At 49.1% G+C, this 18077-nt stretch overlaps 3 protein-coding genes and 1 pseudogene across 3 annotated transcripts; 2 read left to right on the top strand and 2 right to left on the bottom strand.

The window, feature by feature from the left end:
• Positions 1-987: 987 nt before the first annotated feature.
• Positions 988-2019, bottom strand: LOC141407363 (uncharacterized; annotated as a pseudogene).
• Positions 2020-2337: 318 nt separating this feature from the next.
• Positions 2338-5296, top strand: LOC141407361 (golgin subfamily A member 8K-like). Its single transcript, XM_073998437.1, has 5 exons — positions 2338-2385; positions 2465-2552; positions 2947-3065; positions 3429-3497; positions 5162-5296. Exons 1-5 carry the CDS (start codon positions 2338-2340, stop codon positions 5294-5296), a joined length of 459 nt encoding a protein of 152 aa, XP_073854538.1.
• A 672-nt stretch (positions 5297-5968) lies between these two features.
• Positions 5969-9748, top strand: LOC102143022 (golgin subfamily A member 8B). Its single transcript, XM_045395198.3, has 4 exons — positions 5969-6070; positions 6153-6250; positions 6344-6499; positions 6586-9748. Exons 1-4 carry the CDS (start codon positions 5979-5981, stop codon positions 6786-6788), a joined length of 549 nt encoding a protein of 182 aa, XP_045251133.3. The 5' UTR covers positions 5969-5978; the 3' UTR covers positions 6789-9748.
• A 2461-nt stretch (positions 9749-12209) lies between these two features.
• LOC107130166 (putative GED domain-containing protein DNM1P34) lies at positions 12210-15328 on the bottom strand. Its single transcript, XM_045395202.2, has 4 exons — positions 15068-15328; positions 14569-14706; positions 13542-13781; positions 12210-12634 (listed from the first exon to the last, which is right to left on the bottom strand). The coding sequence occupies exons 2-4, from the start codon at positions 14668-14670 to the stop codon at positions 12593-12595; spliced, it is 384 nt and encodes a 127-aa protein (XP_045251137.2). The 5' UTR covers positions 14671-14706; positions 15068-15328; the 3' UTR covers positions 12210-12592.
• Between the last annotated feature and the right edge of the window lie 2749 nt (positions 15329-18077).

Here is an 18077-nt window from a genome sequence, read left to right as displayed (position 1 = left end):
GCGGAAACCAACAAAGACCCAAATCCTCTGTCCTTGGGTGCTTGAGGAGGGTTTACCAGTTCGTGTTCCCATTGGGTCTGAGAACTTTGCCTTTAAAATCCATTCCTGGCCCCGCCTCCCGCTTCCTGGCCTGGGGAATAGAGTTGAGGGGCCACCCTCCCTCACCTTAATTTGACTCTCCCCACAGAAACAACAGAAGAAACAAGTGGAACATCAGCTGGAAGAAGTAACGCGATTTCTTTGCTCACGACATGATGGCTGGGTTTGGGGGGCACTCAGACGTAGAGGCCCCAGTGTCGTCTCGCCCACTCCCAGCCTGGGGAAGAAGGCTCACCCCTCAGATTCCACCCCATCCCCACAGGGTCCCTGATAACCTGGTCTCATGGGTGGGCCTGTCCTGGGGCATTGGTGGCATTCTGGGGGCATGTATCTTGCTGTGCCATCTCTGCCTCCCCCTGGTAAGAGCTCTGTCTTCCTCTTCCTATAGGAAAAGAAGGCAAACAATGAGAAACAGAAAGCCGAAAGGGAGCTAGAGGTGAGTGGAGGGTGTGAAGTTTTCTCCTGTCCTCCGGGGAATGTTTCTTTCCTTCTCTTCCAGCACTTGCTTGGCTTTTCTCCCAAAGGTTCAAATCCAGACACTGAACATGCAGAAAGGGAAACTAAGTACGGACCTGTATCGCACGAAACGCTCGCTCAGATGCTTTGAAGGTGGGAATCTGGGCGCCCTGTCATCCTTCAGCCTGGCACTTTGACAGGTCTTTAGGGGAGTCCTTTGGGCCCCATCTGAACTCTCTCATTACAGAGGAGTCCAAGGATCTGGCCGACCGCCTGCAATGTTCATCGCAGCGTAAAGGAGAGTTAGAGCAGGTTCTCTCTGCTGTCACCGCCACACAGAAGAAGAAGGAGGACAGAGTGAGTCTGACCACCCGCCCTGTGCCCTGGGAGCCTGGCTTCGCAGATGGAGGAGTGAGCCTAAGGGTCCCTTCTTCAGGATGGAGTGGCCTGCCCAGGAGGCAGCATGGCTATTTCTTGCTGTTTTTGTGTCTGGTTGTTAGAGGCAGCCTGGGGCTGAGTCAGCTGCTGTGGGTGAGTTGGGGGGCGCGGTGGGGAGGGAGCACTGGACACAGAGCTTGGAGGCCAAGTGCCTGCCCTGCCCTTACCTGGCTGGGGTCTTGGCCAAGTCCTAGGTGGGGTGTTGGGTACTTGTTCTGTGAAGGTACAGAAGATTACCTTTAGTATGTTACCATTTCTGTAGAGAGAGGAAACCTGCGTGTGTGTGTGTGTGTGTGTGTGTGTGTGTGTGTGTGTGTACATACTATGATAATATACATAAAACATGTCTGCAAGGGTTCATAATAAACTCAGGAGAGAGCCATAGGTGGCTGGGAGATACTTCCCTTCTGTACCTTCTGAGTTTTGGACTATGCGAACGTATCATCCTTTCAAAAACTGAACGAAAGATTAATTTTCCCCTTCCTATCTGTACCCCCATCCCCAGCAAGAAAATGGGCTTAGAGAATCAGATAGACCTGGGTGTTCAAATCCCAGCTCTGCCTACGTGGTGTTAGGCAAGCATTTAACCTCAAATACTCCATGTTTTTTCATCTACACAATAGAGGTCATCATAGTAACTGTCTCCTATGGTGGTTGCGAGGAGTAAATGGGATTGCTAGCGTGGTGCCTGGTGAAGCACTCCATAAAGGTTCAGACAGTGGTAGTAATAACAGTAATAACAATAGCAATATTATCTGCTCTCTCTGGGCCTCTGTTAGCCAGCTGTAAATTCCATCTCATTCCCTGTCCCTTCCAACTTTACTGAGTTCTTTTAAAAACCAGACCATGGACTTGGAAGTGCGTTGATCTTTACTGACTGAGTTGTATACTGAGTCTAGCCGTAGCTCTTTTAAGGGGCACTGTGTGGAATGGCCCGGGCTCCCCAGATTGAAACTTCTCACTCTTCACCATCCAGTCCTCGAGCCACAGGAAAGCACGTATGGAGTGGAAGTTAGAGCGGTCCATACAGGAGCAGGCACTTCTGAAAGCACAGCTGACCCAGGTGGGGTTTTGCAGAGGGAGGGATATGGAAGGAAGATGACCCCAGGTGGCCAGGAGCAGGTGAGGACCAGTGACAGCCCTTCCTAACTTCTGTGCCCATTCTTGCAGTTGAAGGAGTCGCTAAAACAAGCCCATCTAGAGAGAGATGAATATGCTCAACATCTAAAAGGAGAGAGGGCCCGGTGGCAGCAGAGGATGAGGAAAATGTCACAGGAGGTGAGGTCTGACCCTTCAGCTCCCCCATCTTAGATGGGTCAGTGGATCTTTCTAAGCATCTGTAACATGGGAACAGTACAGCAAGAGGTGGTCATGGGTCTGGGCTTTGTGGAGGTGGGGGCAGAGAGGGAGATGGCAGCCACCAGTCACCAGCCCCTCTCTCCAGGGCCCTTTCCCCCTGTGCTTTGGGCAGGTTTGCACCTTGAAGAAGGAGAAGAAGGATGACATGCGTCGGGTGAAGAAGCTGGAGAGGAGCTTGTCCAAACTCAAGAACCGGATGGGTAAGATGGGGCTGGTGTGACCTGGGAGCAGGCCTGGCATCAGAGGGCTGTGGGGGGCTTAGAATGCCCCAGGGAGGTGGGTGGATGGAAGAGCTTTGAGGCAGAAGGAAAGAGGTCTGTGCCAGGAGACGGCAAGTCTTGTCATCTGTGTGAGCCTCAGTGTCCCCATCAGCACAGAGGGCCCATTGTCAGCCACCCACAGTGCTCTGTATCTGAAAGTGGTTGGAAGATTGGCTACCATCTGGGTGCGAGGAATCATTAGCAGTGAGGCCAAGTTTGGGGAGGCTGAGAGGAGCTGTGCACCAAGAGGAGGGGTTTTTGTTTGTTTGTTTATTTGTTTTGTTTTGTTTTGTTTGAGAATCCAGAGGCCCTTATTGTCTGCTTCCTTTCTCAGCTAAACCCCTGCCCCCGGAGCGCCCAGCTGTGCCCCCTGAGGAGGAGCTGCAGCACCTGAGGAAGGAACTAGAGAGGGTGTCAGCAGAGCTCCAGGCCCACGTGGAAAACCATCAACACGTAAGTCTCCTGAACCAGACACTAAAGGAGAGGCTTCGGGAGCAGGAAGAGAGATTTCAGCAGCTGCCCGAGCCACAGAGCGGCGTCGAGGAGCTGGTGTGTTGCCCCACCTGGGGAGCCTGCCCTCCTCCCTAGCCCTCCAGGCCTTTGTTTCCCCACCTGTAAAATGGGACAGTGTAGCCTTCACATGAAATGTTACTTTTAAAGGCACCTGTGAGCCAGAGCCCTGCTCTGGTAGCTGTGGGAGAGAGGGGATGATTTTTCTAACCTGCCTCCACCCTTCCCGGTGCCATGGGAGGCAGACACCGAGTTCTGGGGTCTCCAGTTTCAGTGGGTGGCTGCTGATTGCTTCTCTCTGTCCAGAACAATGAGAACAAGAGCGCACTGCAGTTGGAGCAGCAAGTGGAGGAGCTACAGGAGAAGCTGGACGAGGTGAAGGAGATGGTAACCTCTGCCCCATCCAAGAAGGGCAGGGAGGCAGGCACCAAACTCTGGGGAGGGGAGGTGCCAGGCCAGAGGCAGCTCCAGCCTGGGGGCAGGTGACCCCAGCACACTCCAGGGCAGTCCTGTGATTGTTTGTTGCTTCCTATCCTCTGACTTTTAGAGGTGGGTAGCCCTGGGCTCCTCCCAGGTCTGGACATCATCATCCCAGCTAGAGGCATAGAGCCCCCCAATCATAGGGGAAGAGACAGTGGGATAAGAGGCTCCTTATGCCAGGGGCAGTGGCTCATGCCTATAATCCCAGTATGTTGGGAGACTGAGGCAGGAGAATCACTTGATGTCAGGAGTTTGCGATCAGCCTGGCCAACATAGTAAAACCTCATCTCCACTAATATTATATATATATATATAAAAGCCGGGCATGGTGGCGCATGCCTGTAATCCCACCTACTCAGGAGTCTGAGGCATGAGAATCGCTTGAGCCCAGGAGGTAGAGGTTGCAGTGAGCTGAGATTGCACCACTGCACTCCAGCCTGGGCTACAGTGACACTCTGTTTCAAAACAAAGCAAAAAGCCCCCTTAGATTAAAACTGGCTTCCAGCCTCAGTTCCACTGGTCACCGTTCAAGTACTTTGCATCTCTAAGTCTCTGTTTTGTTGTTGTTGTTGTTGTTGTTGTTGTTGAGACAGAGTCTCGCTCTGTCGCCCAGGCTGGAGTGCAGTGACACGATCTCCGCTCACTGCAAGCTCCACCTCACTGGTTCACGCCATTCTCCTGCCTCAGCCTCCCAAGTAGCTGGGACTACAGGCGCCCACCACCATACCCGGCTAATTTTTTGTATGTTTTAGTAGAGACAGGGTTTCACTGTGTTAGCCAGGATGGTCTCGATCTCCTGACCTCGTGATCTACCCACCTCGGCCTCCCAAAGTGCTGGGATTACAGGTGTGAGCCACCACACCTGGCTCTCTCTATTTCTTTAACTTCAAAAGGAAGTTAGCATTGTCCTTACAGAGGTGCTGAGGATTAAATGAGATAATACATGGAAAGCATTAGGCCTGTACCACACTTAGCAGATGGTGGCTGGCTCTCACTGCTTTTCCACCAGTCTGTGGCCTACAGTTTAAATGGTGAGAAGAGGGTATGAGATTTGAGGCTGGGGAAGGAGGCATGGGGTTCTAGGAAAGGGAGACAGTCACTTAGGCCTGGAGCAAGGGGCCTGGGGCCTGGGCAGGTGACAGAGCCCCACAGTGCCCTCACTACCCTATTAATGGGCCCAGAATCTGGAAGCCAGCCGCCACGTGCCGTCATGCCCCGGGTCTTCCTGCAGGTGGAGCTGAAGAGCCAAGACGCTCAGAGTCTGCAGCAGCAGCCAGACCATTACCTGGGTCACCTGCAGCAGTCCGTGGCCACCTATCAGCAGCAGGTGGCCGCCTATCAGCAGCTGACCTCTGAGAAGGAGGCGCTGCACAGGCAGTTACTGCAGCAGACCCAGCTAATGAACCAGCTGCAGCAGCAGGAAGCTTGGGGCAAAGCGGTGGCCGAGATGGCCCACCAAAAGTTACAGGAGACCCAGGGGAGGGAGCGGCTGAGGACGGGACCATGAGGGGGACGACCTGGCAAACTCCGTGCCTTCTCACTCTTTCCTGAACCCTTAGGAGCACCTGGAGGCTGCCAGCCAGCAGAAGCAGCAGCTAACGGCCCAGCTGCGCCTCACGGGTCTCCCTGGGGAAGGTACCGGAGACCACTCAGAGGAAGAGGACAGAGCCCCAGGAGGAAGGGGGGACTGTTAGCAGCACAGGATTGAGGAGTTGGAAGAGACCTTTAGAACAGCTGGTCATTATGCTGACCGGGTGCCTGCACTAAGTTCGGCATCAATATGGCGACCTCCTGGGAGCGGGGGGGCCACCAACTTGCCTAAGGATGGCTGAACTGGCCCAGGTCAGAAACGGAGCAGGTCAGAACTCCTGCACTGACCAGTAGTGGGACTGTGCCTGGCGGTATAGCAAGATCTTGGTTCTTAAAAGAAAAAATAAAGAACAGCAGCTCATTCCTCTCTGGGGAGGGGCTGGCTCAGGGTTACCCAGTGAGGGTGGAGGCAGAGTTGGGCCCACAGTACCTCCCTTATTGGGTTGTCTGAGGAGCCCTCTGGCCACTCCCCACAGGAGATGGAGGAGAACATCTGGACAGTGAGGAGGAGGAGGGACCTCGGCCCATGCCGAGCGTCCCAGAGGACCAGGAGAGCTGGGAGGCCATGGTGAGCCTGACTCCCCCCGCACCCATTTTACCACCTTCCTCTGTGGTCCCAGCCCCAGGGACTGGGGGCGAGTCTGTGATCGGGGAGCCCCAGCGGGGCCTGCGGGAAGTCATGGAGAAGCTGGAGGTGAGTGAGTGCTGGCATGGGCCAAGAAGGGCAGGGGTGGGGCAGGTCACTGCCGAGATGTGACCCCATTATTTTGGCTCCAGAGCGGCCTTATGGACCTCCTGGAGGAGAAGGCGGACCTGAGGGAGCGTGTGGAGAAACTAGAAGTTCAGTTCATCCAGTACTGGAGGGAGAGATGCCATCAGTGAGTGGGAGGTCAGGGCATGGCAGGGGGAGCTGCAGGGCCCTCAGAGGGGCCCCAGCGTCTGAGCCCTGTCCTCCTGCAGGAAAATTCGTCACCTTATAAATGAGCCAGTGGGCAGTGCCAAAGATGTGGCACTGAGAGGACATCATCAGGCTGGCCCAGCACAGGGAGGAGATGAAGGTAGCGTGTGCAACATCTCTGCGGGGGTGGGGTGGGGTGGGCGTGAGGGTGGGCGCCGGCAGCGGTGTGATGGCTGAGCACCCCTCCCTCCAGGTGAAGCTGCTGGAGCTTCAGGAGATGGTGTTACGGCTTGTGCTGACCACATCAACGAGCACAGCAAACTCCTGACTTCTTCCCAGAACCCAGCTGATGAGCCCGGTCCAGGAGCCCCACCCCCCCAGGAGCTTGGGGCTGCCCACAAGCATGGCGGTGAATAGAGCCCTCATGCAGGGCGGGCAGGCAGGAGCAGGGGGTGCTGGCGCTGCACTCAGATCCCCGCCTCCCTCTCTCCAAAGATCTTTGTGAGCTGAGCCTCAGCGTCAGCGCCGAGACTGGGCAAGGAGAAGCCACGGAGGGGTCTCCCCACGACAACCCCACTGCACAGCCCATCGCGCAGGAGCACCAGGAGCACCAGGAGCACCAGGAGCACCCAGGCTTGGGCAGCAATCGCTGCGTGCCGTTCTTTTGCTGGGCTTGGCTGCGGAGAAGAAGGAGATAAACATCACCATCATCAAAGAGCTGGTCAAGACATTTTAAAACAAGAAACAAAGCTATGGGGTGAATCTCCTACACAATTCATTTCCTTCCTTTGAATGTTAGAGCCACGCTTGATTATTTTTGTTTCCAATTTATAGTTTAAGTTTATTTGTAAAAAGTTGTAAGAGAGTGGGTCTCTGTGGCCTTCACTGAGGTTCACTCTGGCATCCTTTAGCATTTTTCTGTTTTAATTTCATAATTGTAGGTCATTAGCATGTATATCAAGTTTGCCGTTATGTGGTGGGAGTTCAAACACACAAAGACCCACTGTTTGCACAAAACTATTCTCGCTGGTTTGGAATAGGCTGCCATGCTTTTTTAATGTTATTACAGCATGTATGTTCATTACAGAATTCAGATAAAATTTGCTTATGTTCTGCTATTATGTTTGATTTAATCTTAATCACAGTGAGCCTTTCATTAGCTCAATATGCGGTTTGCCCTCAAGTGTGCACTGTTGATTACTTTGTACTATATGCCAGCGTGAGTACTGACATTAGAGTTGTTTAAAGGCCGAGAACTGGAAACAGCCTTTCCCCCATTTTCTGTGTACTGGTGATGGGAGTAATAACGTTTTGGGGAAGCTTTTTAAATCTCACAGAAGAGGACAGTGGCCTGCTCCGGCAGGAATGTGCGGGATACAGTGTGTTTCCTTTGTTCCGGTGCCAAGAACGAGCGCTGTACTATGGTAGTTCCCTTAGGATTCATGTGTGCTCTGGGCTCATGAAGATATTGCATCAGGAGCTGCAGCAGTTGTACTCTTTATCCGTCACCTAAAAAGGGACTATTTCTGAGGAATGAAAGGCTCCCATCGTTGACTGTGGATGTGGAAAACCTTTCCTAGCTTAGAGCATTGGTATCTGTAATACATTTGAAAATCAGAGTTCATATTACCTGTTTTAATCACATGACTACATGTCCCAGTTCACAAAAGGGCACTGGTTAGCATTCTTCTTAATGTATTTAGTAAAAAGCATGAGAAGTCCTTTAAGAGTTTAAATGTCCCTGGAACAGGCATAGAGGCTCTAGTCCAGAATGAATTAGAGTGAAGGAAAGCCATGTGACACCTGGCATTCCTCTCTGTTCATGGAGCTTCTTTGAGGCTTGAAGATTGATTTTACCATCTAGACCTCTCTGGCTAATACCTATTCTTCAACCACCTTAGTTACTCTGACATAGGAATTTACTTCTTTCCTTGAAAACACTTAAAAAAAATAATAACAAACATTATTATAAACTAATATATGAGAGTACTTAGTTGAAACAAAAAGGAGTTTTAGGAGACAGTATTATACTATCTTTGAAAATCAAGGAGAAGTTTATGCAACTTAAAATGTTTACAAGCTGCAGTGCAATCTACTGTTCGTGAATGTCAATGTATTATCAGGAAACGTGTCTATACAATCACAGGTATATTTCCTCACAAACTTCTTTACGAAGAGTGAAATATGTTTTTATACCTCTCGGTTTCAGTTAGGGGCATATTTTGTGCAATATTTATGTGATTGTGCCTATGCATGAGGAATGAATGAATTTCAGTCACACATTGTCTAAATCATAACTTGATGATGCTTGGGAAAGAATCAACAGTTAAAACTTCATGAGGTTCTAATGTCTGTGTCCAAAACACATCACAGTATTAGGACGTAGGGAGATACGTACGTGTGCTCCCTGGGGTGGGGATTTCTAGTTACTAGACCATCTCCATTTTTAGCATTTGGCATCCTCATGATACTTTTATAAATATGACGTTAACAGAAGAGCAACAATATGATTTTACCGATGGAATAACGGATTTCCTGCATTCACTGAAAGACTAAATATTGGGTCCTTGTGACTTCAACTGACTCTTCCAAATTGTATGAATGTATCAATGTATCAGATAAACCCAGTTTCAGAATGATAAAGAAAAAATATTAGACCAAATAATGCAGCTAATTAACAGTGGTACGATTTTTAGCCTGTGTTTTAAAATGGACTTAAAGTCCTGTTCTGCCTTTTATTTTCTGAACTTGCCACTTTGCATTCTTTGAGTTCAAAGACAGTTGCTAGCATCTGTACCTAATCTGACAATAATGTGTTCCTCAGCTGCCTATGGATTAAATCACATACTGGCATATTTAAGCTGAATGTCAGTCTGGAAAATAAATTTACTATATTAATTGAAATACCACTCTTTGTTTAGGTATTTGTCATATATTTAAGAAAAAATTACAAAGAATGGAAATCGTATGACAATAACGTAAGTCTTTCTTCAAAGTGCATGCAGACTTTTGCGATACCTCATTCAGCCAAGTATTTGTGCTCTTCCTCATTCAGTATAACGCAACTTTCAACTTGCTTAGGAGGCAACGTTGGAAGGTTAGAGTTCACCAGAAACATGGAATTTTACAATGTGAGTTCAACTGAATAAATTTGAATTTCTGTAGGAAGAATCAAAACACCTAAAGACCGCAATATATAATAATTGTTTTTAAAGTATTTATTAAACTTGATAGATTTTCCAGAAATGAAAAAAAATCAGCTCTAAAACCAAAGCAGATTTTTAGAAAATTGAAAATGTTAATCAGCCCTATCCATAATGAAATTTCTCTAAAACTTTATCTTAAAGAGTCATTTTAAAATAATATAACTATTAAAAAATGTAACTGCTAGCTTAATGTTCTGAAATAAGTTTAAACATTTAAAAATATGAATACTGTTGCTAATATAAAGATGGTGGGAAGGAAAAGTAGAGAAAGAAATGCCAATTCCAGTCCAAAGTTTTATTTGCCAAGCTTTCTTAGAATGAATTTTACCGATTTATGAATTCTTGTAAACAGAATGTATAATGGAAATACTGAAAGACTTTTGCCTAAAGTGGCATCATGGACTGCTGGTGTGATGCTACTGTAATGTAATAAATTCTTAAATTGTTGCAAAGTGCTGTTTTTTGCCTTAAAATTTTATTTTGTGTGTCTCGAAAACTATAATATTAAAGGTATTGAAAGTGTGCAAATGTTGGGCATGCCTGGCATGAGATAATCTGTTTCATTTTTACAAAATTGTAATATATGCAAGTGTAATATATGCAACAAAATAAGTTATGGGATTAAAAAAGTTATGGGGTGAAAAACTTATGGCAAAAAAACTTGTGACAAAAAAGTAGAAAAAAGTTTTATGAAAAGTTACCAAAAATAGTTATGAAAAATAAATTATGGGATAAAAAAGTCATGAGATAAAAATAAAAATTAAAAACCGGCCCCTGTCAGCAAAGCCTGGAGAAATGGGGCTGGAGTCTCCACCGCCACCATGTCCCTGCCACTCCTTCCCAGTCACCCCTTTACAATTAGGGTAGCAAGACAAGACCTCTGTCTAATGGGGAAAGACAAACAGACCCTTTGCCACCTTGACCAGGGCTGAGTCTTTAAATTTCCAGATGACGATGATTGTTATTTAAGAGCCACAGGCTGGTGGAGTTGGTTTGTTTGGAGGCCTGATGGCCTTTCTCTCACCATAGCAACTTTTCCCTCAGCAGGGCTCCCAGCTTCTTATTCAGAGAGGTAACTGAGGCAGGACAGTGGGGCTAACTGTGGACCAGGTGAGGGTACGGCCTGCTGGGGTGGCCCCCTTCCCTGGTGTACATACTGTGTCTGTGTAACGTTTTGTATATTCCAGAGGGTAGGGCTATCCCTGTATCGGACCTAGCGGTGGTTGGAGCTGGCACATGGGCAGGAGGTTCTAATGATTATTTGTGGCTGGGAAACTTATTTATTGCTAGCATAGGACAGAGGAAGGAGGCGGGGATGGGGTCGTGGCTCCCTGGTGATGCGACTCCTGTTTATTTTGCTTTTTATTTTGGAATAAACGGATTTAGCCATACTCCTCGGCCTGGTGTGTTCCCGTTTCCCTCACTGGGTCCTGGAGTTTGTGCCACCGAACGAGGAGCCCCAGAGTGTCTTGAGCATGTCCAGCTAGGCTGTTGGGGACCTTCCAGGCCTGTTACCTGTATGCTGCCTGGTGGCGCCTGGGGGATTCCACAGGGACTGCCATGGCGCCTACTGGGCGCGGTCCCACCCTGACAGCCAACAGGCTCAGAAGCCTGATCTAGCGGTGGCCGGGAAGACAGGTATCAGCACCTAAGGGCACTGACTTCCACCCAGCCCAGGCGTCTTCCATTCCGTCCCCGTGCCTCCCTCTCCTGTCTGCACCTGGTGGCCTCTCCTGTCTGTCCCTCCAGAGCGCCGGCTGCCCCGCAGGCTCCCTCCAGGCTGCGTTCATGGCCCTGCCCCCTGGTGGCCAGAGCCGGCTTCACAGGATAAGAGCCAGGGAAGCTCCAGGGGCTTTCCAGGAAAAGTGTCCCTTGGAAAGGGTATGGCCTTTTCACCGCTCCCGACAGCACCCTAGAAATGGCTTGGCCTTTCCCCTCCCCTGAGCTCCACAGAGAACACAGCCAGCAGAGGACACATTTCCCCGCCATCCAGAAATGGGTGTGATTCTCAGCCGAGGGACAGCAGGACTGGTAGGGACTGTCAGGCCACACCGCTGCCTGCACAGCACTCCCATGCTTGGTGGGGGCGGGAGGGATGGCGGGGGCTGTCCGCAGGCCGGGCAGGACAGGGAGGCTCACTGGAGGTTCTGCACTTTGGAGGGGCGATGTCAGGGGACAGCTTTCTCTTGTTGGGACACAGGACTCCAGACGGACAGCACGGTGACTGATTCCCAGTGCTAGAGGCGAGGCGGCCAGCCACATGTAGGAGAGTGTGTGTGTGTGTGTGTATGTATGTATGTGTATATATGTATGTGTGTATATGTATGTGTATATATGTATGTGTGTATATGTATGTGTGTGTATATATGTATGTGTGTATATGTATGTGTATATATGTATGTGTATATATGTATGTGTGTATATGTATGTATGTGTATATATGTGTGCATATGTATGTGTATATATGTATGTGTGTATATGTATGTGTATATATGTATGTGTATATATGTATGTGTGTATATGTATGTGTATATATGTATGTGTGTATATGTATGTGTATATGTATGTGTATATATGTATGTGTGTATGTGTATGTGTATATGTATGTGTGTATATGTATGTGTATATATGTATGTGTATATATGTATGTGTATATATGTACATATATGTATTTATAGATATTTATAGAACAGGGCAGGTACATACCACAGAGGGGGGCACATGTTTTCAGCCACAGTCACACCTGGAGGTGTCAGCTCACCACTACAGCAGACCAAGTCACAGATGAAGGGGGCTGGCTTTGGGGCCGGGGGAGCCACTGTCAAATCACAGAACAGCCGCCCAGGCAGGCCTGGAAAGGGAGGTCTCCGAGAAGAGGACGGATCTGTTTAGAGGTCAAAGCGGGGCCAGGATGGACTTGCTGGACCCGATCGGCTGGCAGTTGGAGAGAAAGCAGAGAGAAAACAGGAGAGAGAAAAGTGAGCAGAGAGCTGGTGAGGCAAGTGCAGAGCACAGGTGTGCCACTGCAGCTGTGGGAGGGCCGGGGAGGGGAGGGCGCAGGTGAGGGTGTGGCAAGGTTCCTGGAAAAGAGGGGCTGGAAGGGAAAGGGGAGGAAGATGGAGGGAGGAGCAGGAGCCTCACAGGTAGTGCCTGGGGGCTGTGGCCACCCTCCCCACCCCACACACGCTGGCCTCGTCCACGGCACCCAGGCAGTGCACCCACTGTTCAGACCAATACTCACCCCCTCGGGCTTCCCTCTTCTCTGGTCACTCGGTCTTCCAACCCCTGGTCTGGGGTCACCTCTTGCCTTGGGGAGCCCAACGTAACAGCCACCAGGCCTGACAGAGAAGGAACACTGCTTCAACCAGGATGATGAAGCTAAAAGGGATGGATGTCTGGAGTGATCACCGGAGAACCCTCTGGGTGGTCGGAACGCCCAGGATCCTCTGAAGGGACCCTGGGGGAGGCAGGGAGGGCAGGCAGCTGGATGCCACTGGCTATAGACTTGTAAGTCTAAGAGGGAAGCCTCAGCTTGTTGGGGGTTGCAGGTCACATAGGTGAGGCTGGGCCCTTCCTGCTGGGAAAAGTTGAAGAGGGAGAGTCCATGGCAGGGGAGGTGGGTGGGCTCAGCCAGGCCAGCAGGCACTGTGGTCCCCTTGTCTGAATAGCAGAGGCGACCTCAAGGAGCAACAGGCCAAGGTGCATGAGCCTGCTGGCCTGAGATAGTGCTTCAGCGGGGACCAGGGACCCTGCCTTCAGTCACACGCTGGCAGCTATGATGGGATCTGGGAGGGAGGGAAGGGGCTGTGTGTCCCCGCCTGGCCTGTGAGATGTGTTGTGGGTTGACTGTGTGTTTGGGACTCTCGAGGTTTTATCCTGGATCACCACTGGGTTGCCGACAGATAGAGGAGGTGGGACCCTGACTCTCACCCTGCTCTGCAGTGGATTTGGCTCTCAGCACTCCCAGGCTGGGAGCTGGATACTCTGCCCTGGCAGCATGACTCGGACTGCACAACAGGTACGGCGTGCCCAGGATGACATTCCTAGGCCTCTGGTGGCCTCAGAGTGCAGCCCCACACACAACCCCCTCCCAGCTCTCAGCCCTGACACCGTAAACTGTGAGCTCTCTGATGGTTCCAGAGAGCACCCACGTCTGCCAGCTTGGGCACGGAGCCCGTTCCAAGAGCCCCAGGCTCAGCCATGGCAGCTGGGGGGTTTTGGGGCCGTGGGGGCCAGCCATGGTACCTGGGTCCGGCAAAGATGCTCTGCACCTGCAGCCAGGAGTTGTCCACGGGCCCCTGTGGAAGTGCTGACGGTGGTTGTGTTGATGTCGTGGATGATGCTGAGTGCCTCCTTCAGCAGGTGGTGCATACGCAGCATCTCGTCGCGCCGCTGTGTCTGCTCTGCCGACTCCTCCATCAGCGTGTTCTGGTCCCCACGTGAGTACAGGTTGGGCAGCAGCTCTGAGAAGATGAACTCCTTGGTCTGAGAGTGGGCAAAGAGGGAAGGAGGTTGGGACCTGATGCCTGCGCTGCCCTGGCCTCCTGCCGGGCCCTTCTGGGACTGTGTGCTGGATTTGGAGCCCTGAGTATGGCTTCTACACAGCTTCTACACCGCTTAGACTCAAAGATCTGCCTCCCCACCGCCCTTTTCTCACTCAGATAGGGACACTGAGGTCCAGAGGAAAAGTCACCTGTCCAAGGTCACAGGTCTGGGAGGGGACCCAGGACCTATCATGCCACCAGCACACCTGTCTACTTAGTTTTTTAAATAAATGTTTTTTGGAGATAGGATTTCGCTCTGTCGCTAGGCTGGAGTACAGTGGGCAAGATCACCGCTCACCGCAGCCTCAGCCTCTTGGGCTCAAAGTGATCCTCCAATGTCAGCCTGTCGAGTAGCTAGGACTATAGACACGTGCCACCACCAAGCCCAGCTATTTTAAAAATTTTTGTGTAGAGACCAGGTCTCACTACATTACCCAGGCTGGTCTCAAACTCCTGAGCTCAAACTATCCTCTCTCCTGGGCCTCCCAAAGTGCTGGGATTACAGTCATGGGCCACTGCGCTCAGTCCCACCTTATATTTCTATGAGACAGCTCAGGTCTGGACAATGCCTCCCTCCTTGGACCTGGTCCCATAGGGCTGGTCGGCATCTCCCCCAGGCCATCATGGCCACCTGCATCCCTAGTGCTACAGAAGCCCCCACCCCCATGAGGCGGTGCATGCACGTTGTTGATCATGACGTGCATGATGGTCTTGGGCATGACACCAACCATGAGTTCCCACACGGTCTTGCTGACAATGGCCATGTAGGAGTCCTCCAGGTACTGGGTGGTTTCCATTTGCAGCTCCAGCTGTGGGTCCATGGAGTGCATGAAGCTGTCGGAGCCATTCTCCTCAGCCTTGCTGTCCTGTCAAGGAGAACACAAAGGCATCAGGGTGGCCAGGTCATGCAGCCAGGCTCCAGGAATCCCCAGGATCTCAGCCCCTCCAAGGGTACCTGGAACATTGAGGCTTAGAGAGAAGCAACTGGCCTGAACACACACCCAGCTACCTACACACTCTAGATGGTTTCAGGTCTCTGCCTCTCAGGACCCCAGACTCCCCTGATTCACTCTCCTCTTAGTTTTGACTCTAGTACTCAGAATTTGCCTCAAGTTACCAATCCAGAAATTGGAAAAGAACAGCTCCAGGTCCCTTGCTTGAAGACCTGGCCAGAGCTTGTGCCAGGCTGCAGACATCTGGCAGGAGGCAAGAAAAGGGCATACTCACTTTCCCCTTGTCTTGGGAGGCCCATGCACCAACATTGCCACCGCCGCTGCCACCAGGGAACACGGCAAAGTAGACACACACAGAGAGGAAAACGGGAAGGGTCGAGTGAACCTGGGACACTGCACCCCAACTTTAACGTGTTGTTGAATTCAATTAGCTAATATTTTGTTGAGGATTTTTGCATCAATATTCATCAGTGATGTTGGCCTGTAGTTTTCTTTTTTGGTTTGCATCTTTGGTTTTGGTATCACGGTAATGCTAGCCTTGCAGAATGAGTTTGGAAGTATTCCCTCCTTCTCTATTTTTGGAATCATTTGGGTAAGGTTGGTATTAGTTCTTCTTTAAATGTTTGCTAGAATTCAGCAGTGAATCATCAGGTCCCAGGGTTTTCTTTGCTGGGAGACTTTTTATTACCACTTCAATCCCATTATTTGTTATTGGCCTGTTCAGGTTTTGGATCTTATCATGGTTCAATCTTGGTAGGCTGGATGTGTCTGGAAATTTATCCATTTTTAGTAGGTTTTCCTATTTCTTTGCGTATAGTTGCTGACCACTAGTGATCCTTTGAGGGCTTATTTTTGTTTGTTTGAGATAGAGTCTTGCTCTGTCACCCAGGCTGGAGTGCAGTGGGGCAATCTCAGCTCACTGCAAGCTCTGCCTCCCGGGTTCATGCCATTCTCCTGCCTCAGCCTCCCGAGTAGCTGGGACTACAGGCGCCCACCACCATGCCTGGCTAATTTTTTGTATTTTTAGTAGAGATGGGGTTTCACCATGTTAGCCAGGATGGTCTCGATCTCCTTACCTCGTGATCCGCCTGCCTCGGCCTCCCAAAGTGCTGGGATTATAGGTGTGAGCCACCGTGCCTGGCCAGTTTTTCTTTTAAATAGATTTGAGACAGACACTATGAGAGTATATAAGCGATGCATTATAGGACACTAAGTAGTATCCTATGAAATGGCAAAAACCGCAATCACTTTTGCACCAACCTAATAGAAACTTACCAGTGCACTTGCTTCTTTTTCTACCTGCTCTTTAGGGCTTTCAATGTCAACCTACCGTGGCATAGACTTTAATCCTCTGGGTACTCTTTTGTTGTTCTTTCCTGTATATGCTGTGGAATTGAGATACACTGGTTCATGAGAGAGAGATTTTGTGTTGCCACAGGTAGGACACGCTCAAAAAATACTTGGGTCATTTGTTGACGCAAGTCATCTATTTGCCACAGTTTTGTAGCACTGATCTTGCATACATTTCATGTATCTTCCATAAATTCCACATCAGCTGCTTATAGAATACTCAGAGAGAAATTCAACACTAAGGAATAAGAGTGTTGGGTAGGGATGAGTTTTGGAGAGTCACAAATCTTGTAATGTCTAAGATTTGTAATGTCTCCCCGCTGAGAATTAGTTGTGGCTTCCTTGGAGGTGATATTGCCTCTGTTGAGAATAAGTGGCCTACTGTGATCAGACCACTACACTCTAGCCTGGGCCACAGAGCGAGACCCTGTCTCAAAAAAAAAAAAAAAAAAAAAAGAGAGAGAGATCGAGAGAAGAGAGAATGCATGGCCTAGATGACTTCTAAGGTTCTTCCCACCCAGTTCCTGTTTTCCTGTTCTAGGCAGAGCAGTAAAGTGAGAAAGACACGGATGTGGGAGTTTAGTCCGGCATTTCACTGCCACTTACCCTGAGAAACGCTTCCATATTTAATCTCTCTGAACGTATTTACTCATCTTTAAAGGGGAATGATTGTTAACATCTTTTTCTCAGGGAAACTATGTCAAGGAGATAATATATTTAAAAATCTTTTTAACTGCAAACACTGTTTCACTCAGTGTTATAATGTGACTGATCTCATTGTAGTGAGCAGTTGGCTAACTGCTAATTGTGCCTTTTAGAATGTAGGGAAGATAACAAGATTTTTAGCATATTATATATGTAGCTGGTTCTGGAAACATAAACATACTCTTTTTTTTTTTTAAACGGAACTATGAGTCACATAAAATTTACTCTTTTAAAGTTGTATAATCCAGTGGCTTTTGGTATATTCAGAATTGTGCATCTACTACCACCATTTCATTTTAGAATCTTTTCATCACCCCCAAAAGAAACCCTGTACCCATTAGCAGTCAGTCTCCCTTCTCCCAGCCCCTGGCAACTACTAATCTACTTTCTATAGAAAGTCCGTACAGATTTGTGTATTGTGGGCATTCCGTATAAATGGACTCGTGCAATATCCTGCCTTTCATTCAGCATAGTGTTTTCAAGGTTCATCTAGGTTGGAGCGTGTATCAGTACTTCATCCCTTGTTTTGACTAAATAATATTTCATTGTATGACTATATCCCATTTTGTTTATCCATCTGTTGGTGAACATTTGGGTTTCTACCTTTTGGCTCTTATAAATAATGTTGATTTGAACGTCTGGGTACAAGTTTGATACCTGTTTTCAGGAGTATATAATTGCTAGGTCATATGGTAACTCTACGTTTAACATTTTGAGGAATTGCCAGACTGTTTAACAAGGTGTATGTACTATTTTACACCAGCAATATATGAGGGTTCCCATATCAGCACATCCTTGACAACACTTGTTACTGTCTTTTTTATTATAGCCATCCTAGTGGCTGTGATGTGGTATCTCGTTGTGGTTTTGATTTGTGTTTCTCTGATGAATAATGATGGTGAACATGTTTCCGTCTGCTTATTGGCCATTTGCATATATCTTCTTAGGAGTGGCTACCCATTTACAGTACAGAAAATGCTTCAGAAGCAACTCTAGTCATGCCTTAGAGATGGAGCTTTATTAAACATTCAGATCTGTAGGCCTATGAGGTGCTGGGTTCTCCTGAACTCCTCATACAGATTGCACTGAGTTTAGTGAACCTTTTCTGGAGCATTCCTGAGTTCAGGTAGAGGGAAGGGTTTTGGCTGTGATTGGTTCGTTATGTTCTTTCTAAATGGAAATGGAATTGAAGTGTCTCCACTATCCATCTACTGGAAGAGTCACGAGGG

This window comes from Macaca fascicularis, chromosome 7 (genome assembly GCF_037993035.2).
Source record: "Macaca fascicularis isolate 582-1 chromosome 7, T2T-MFA8v1.1".
Classification (NCBI taxonomy): domain Eukaryota; kingdom Metazoa; phylum Chordata; class Mammalia; order Primates; family Cercopithecidae; genus Macaca; species Macaca fascicularis.
The sequence above is the reverse complement of the archived record's forward strand: the minus strand, read 5'-3'. Positions and strand labels throughout refer to the sequence as shown.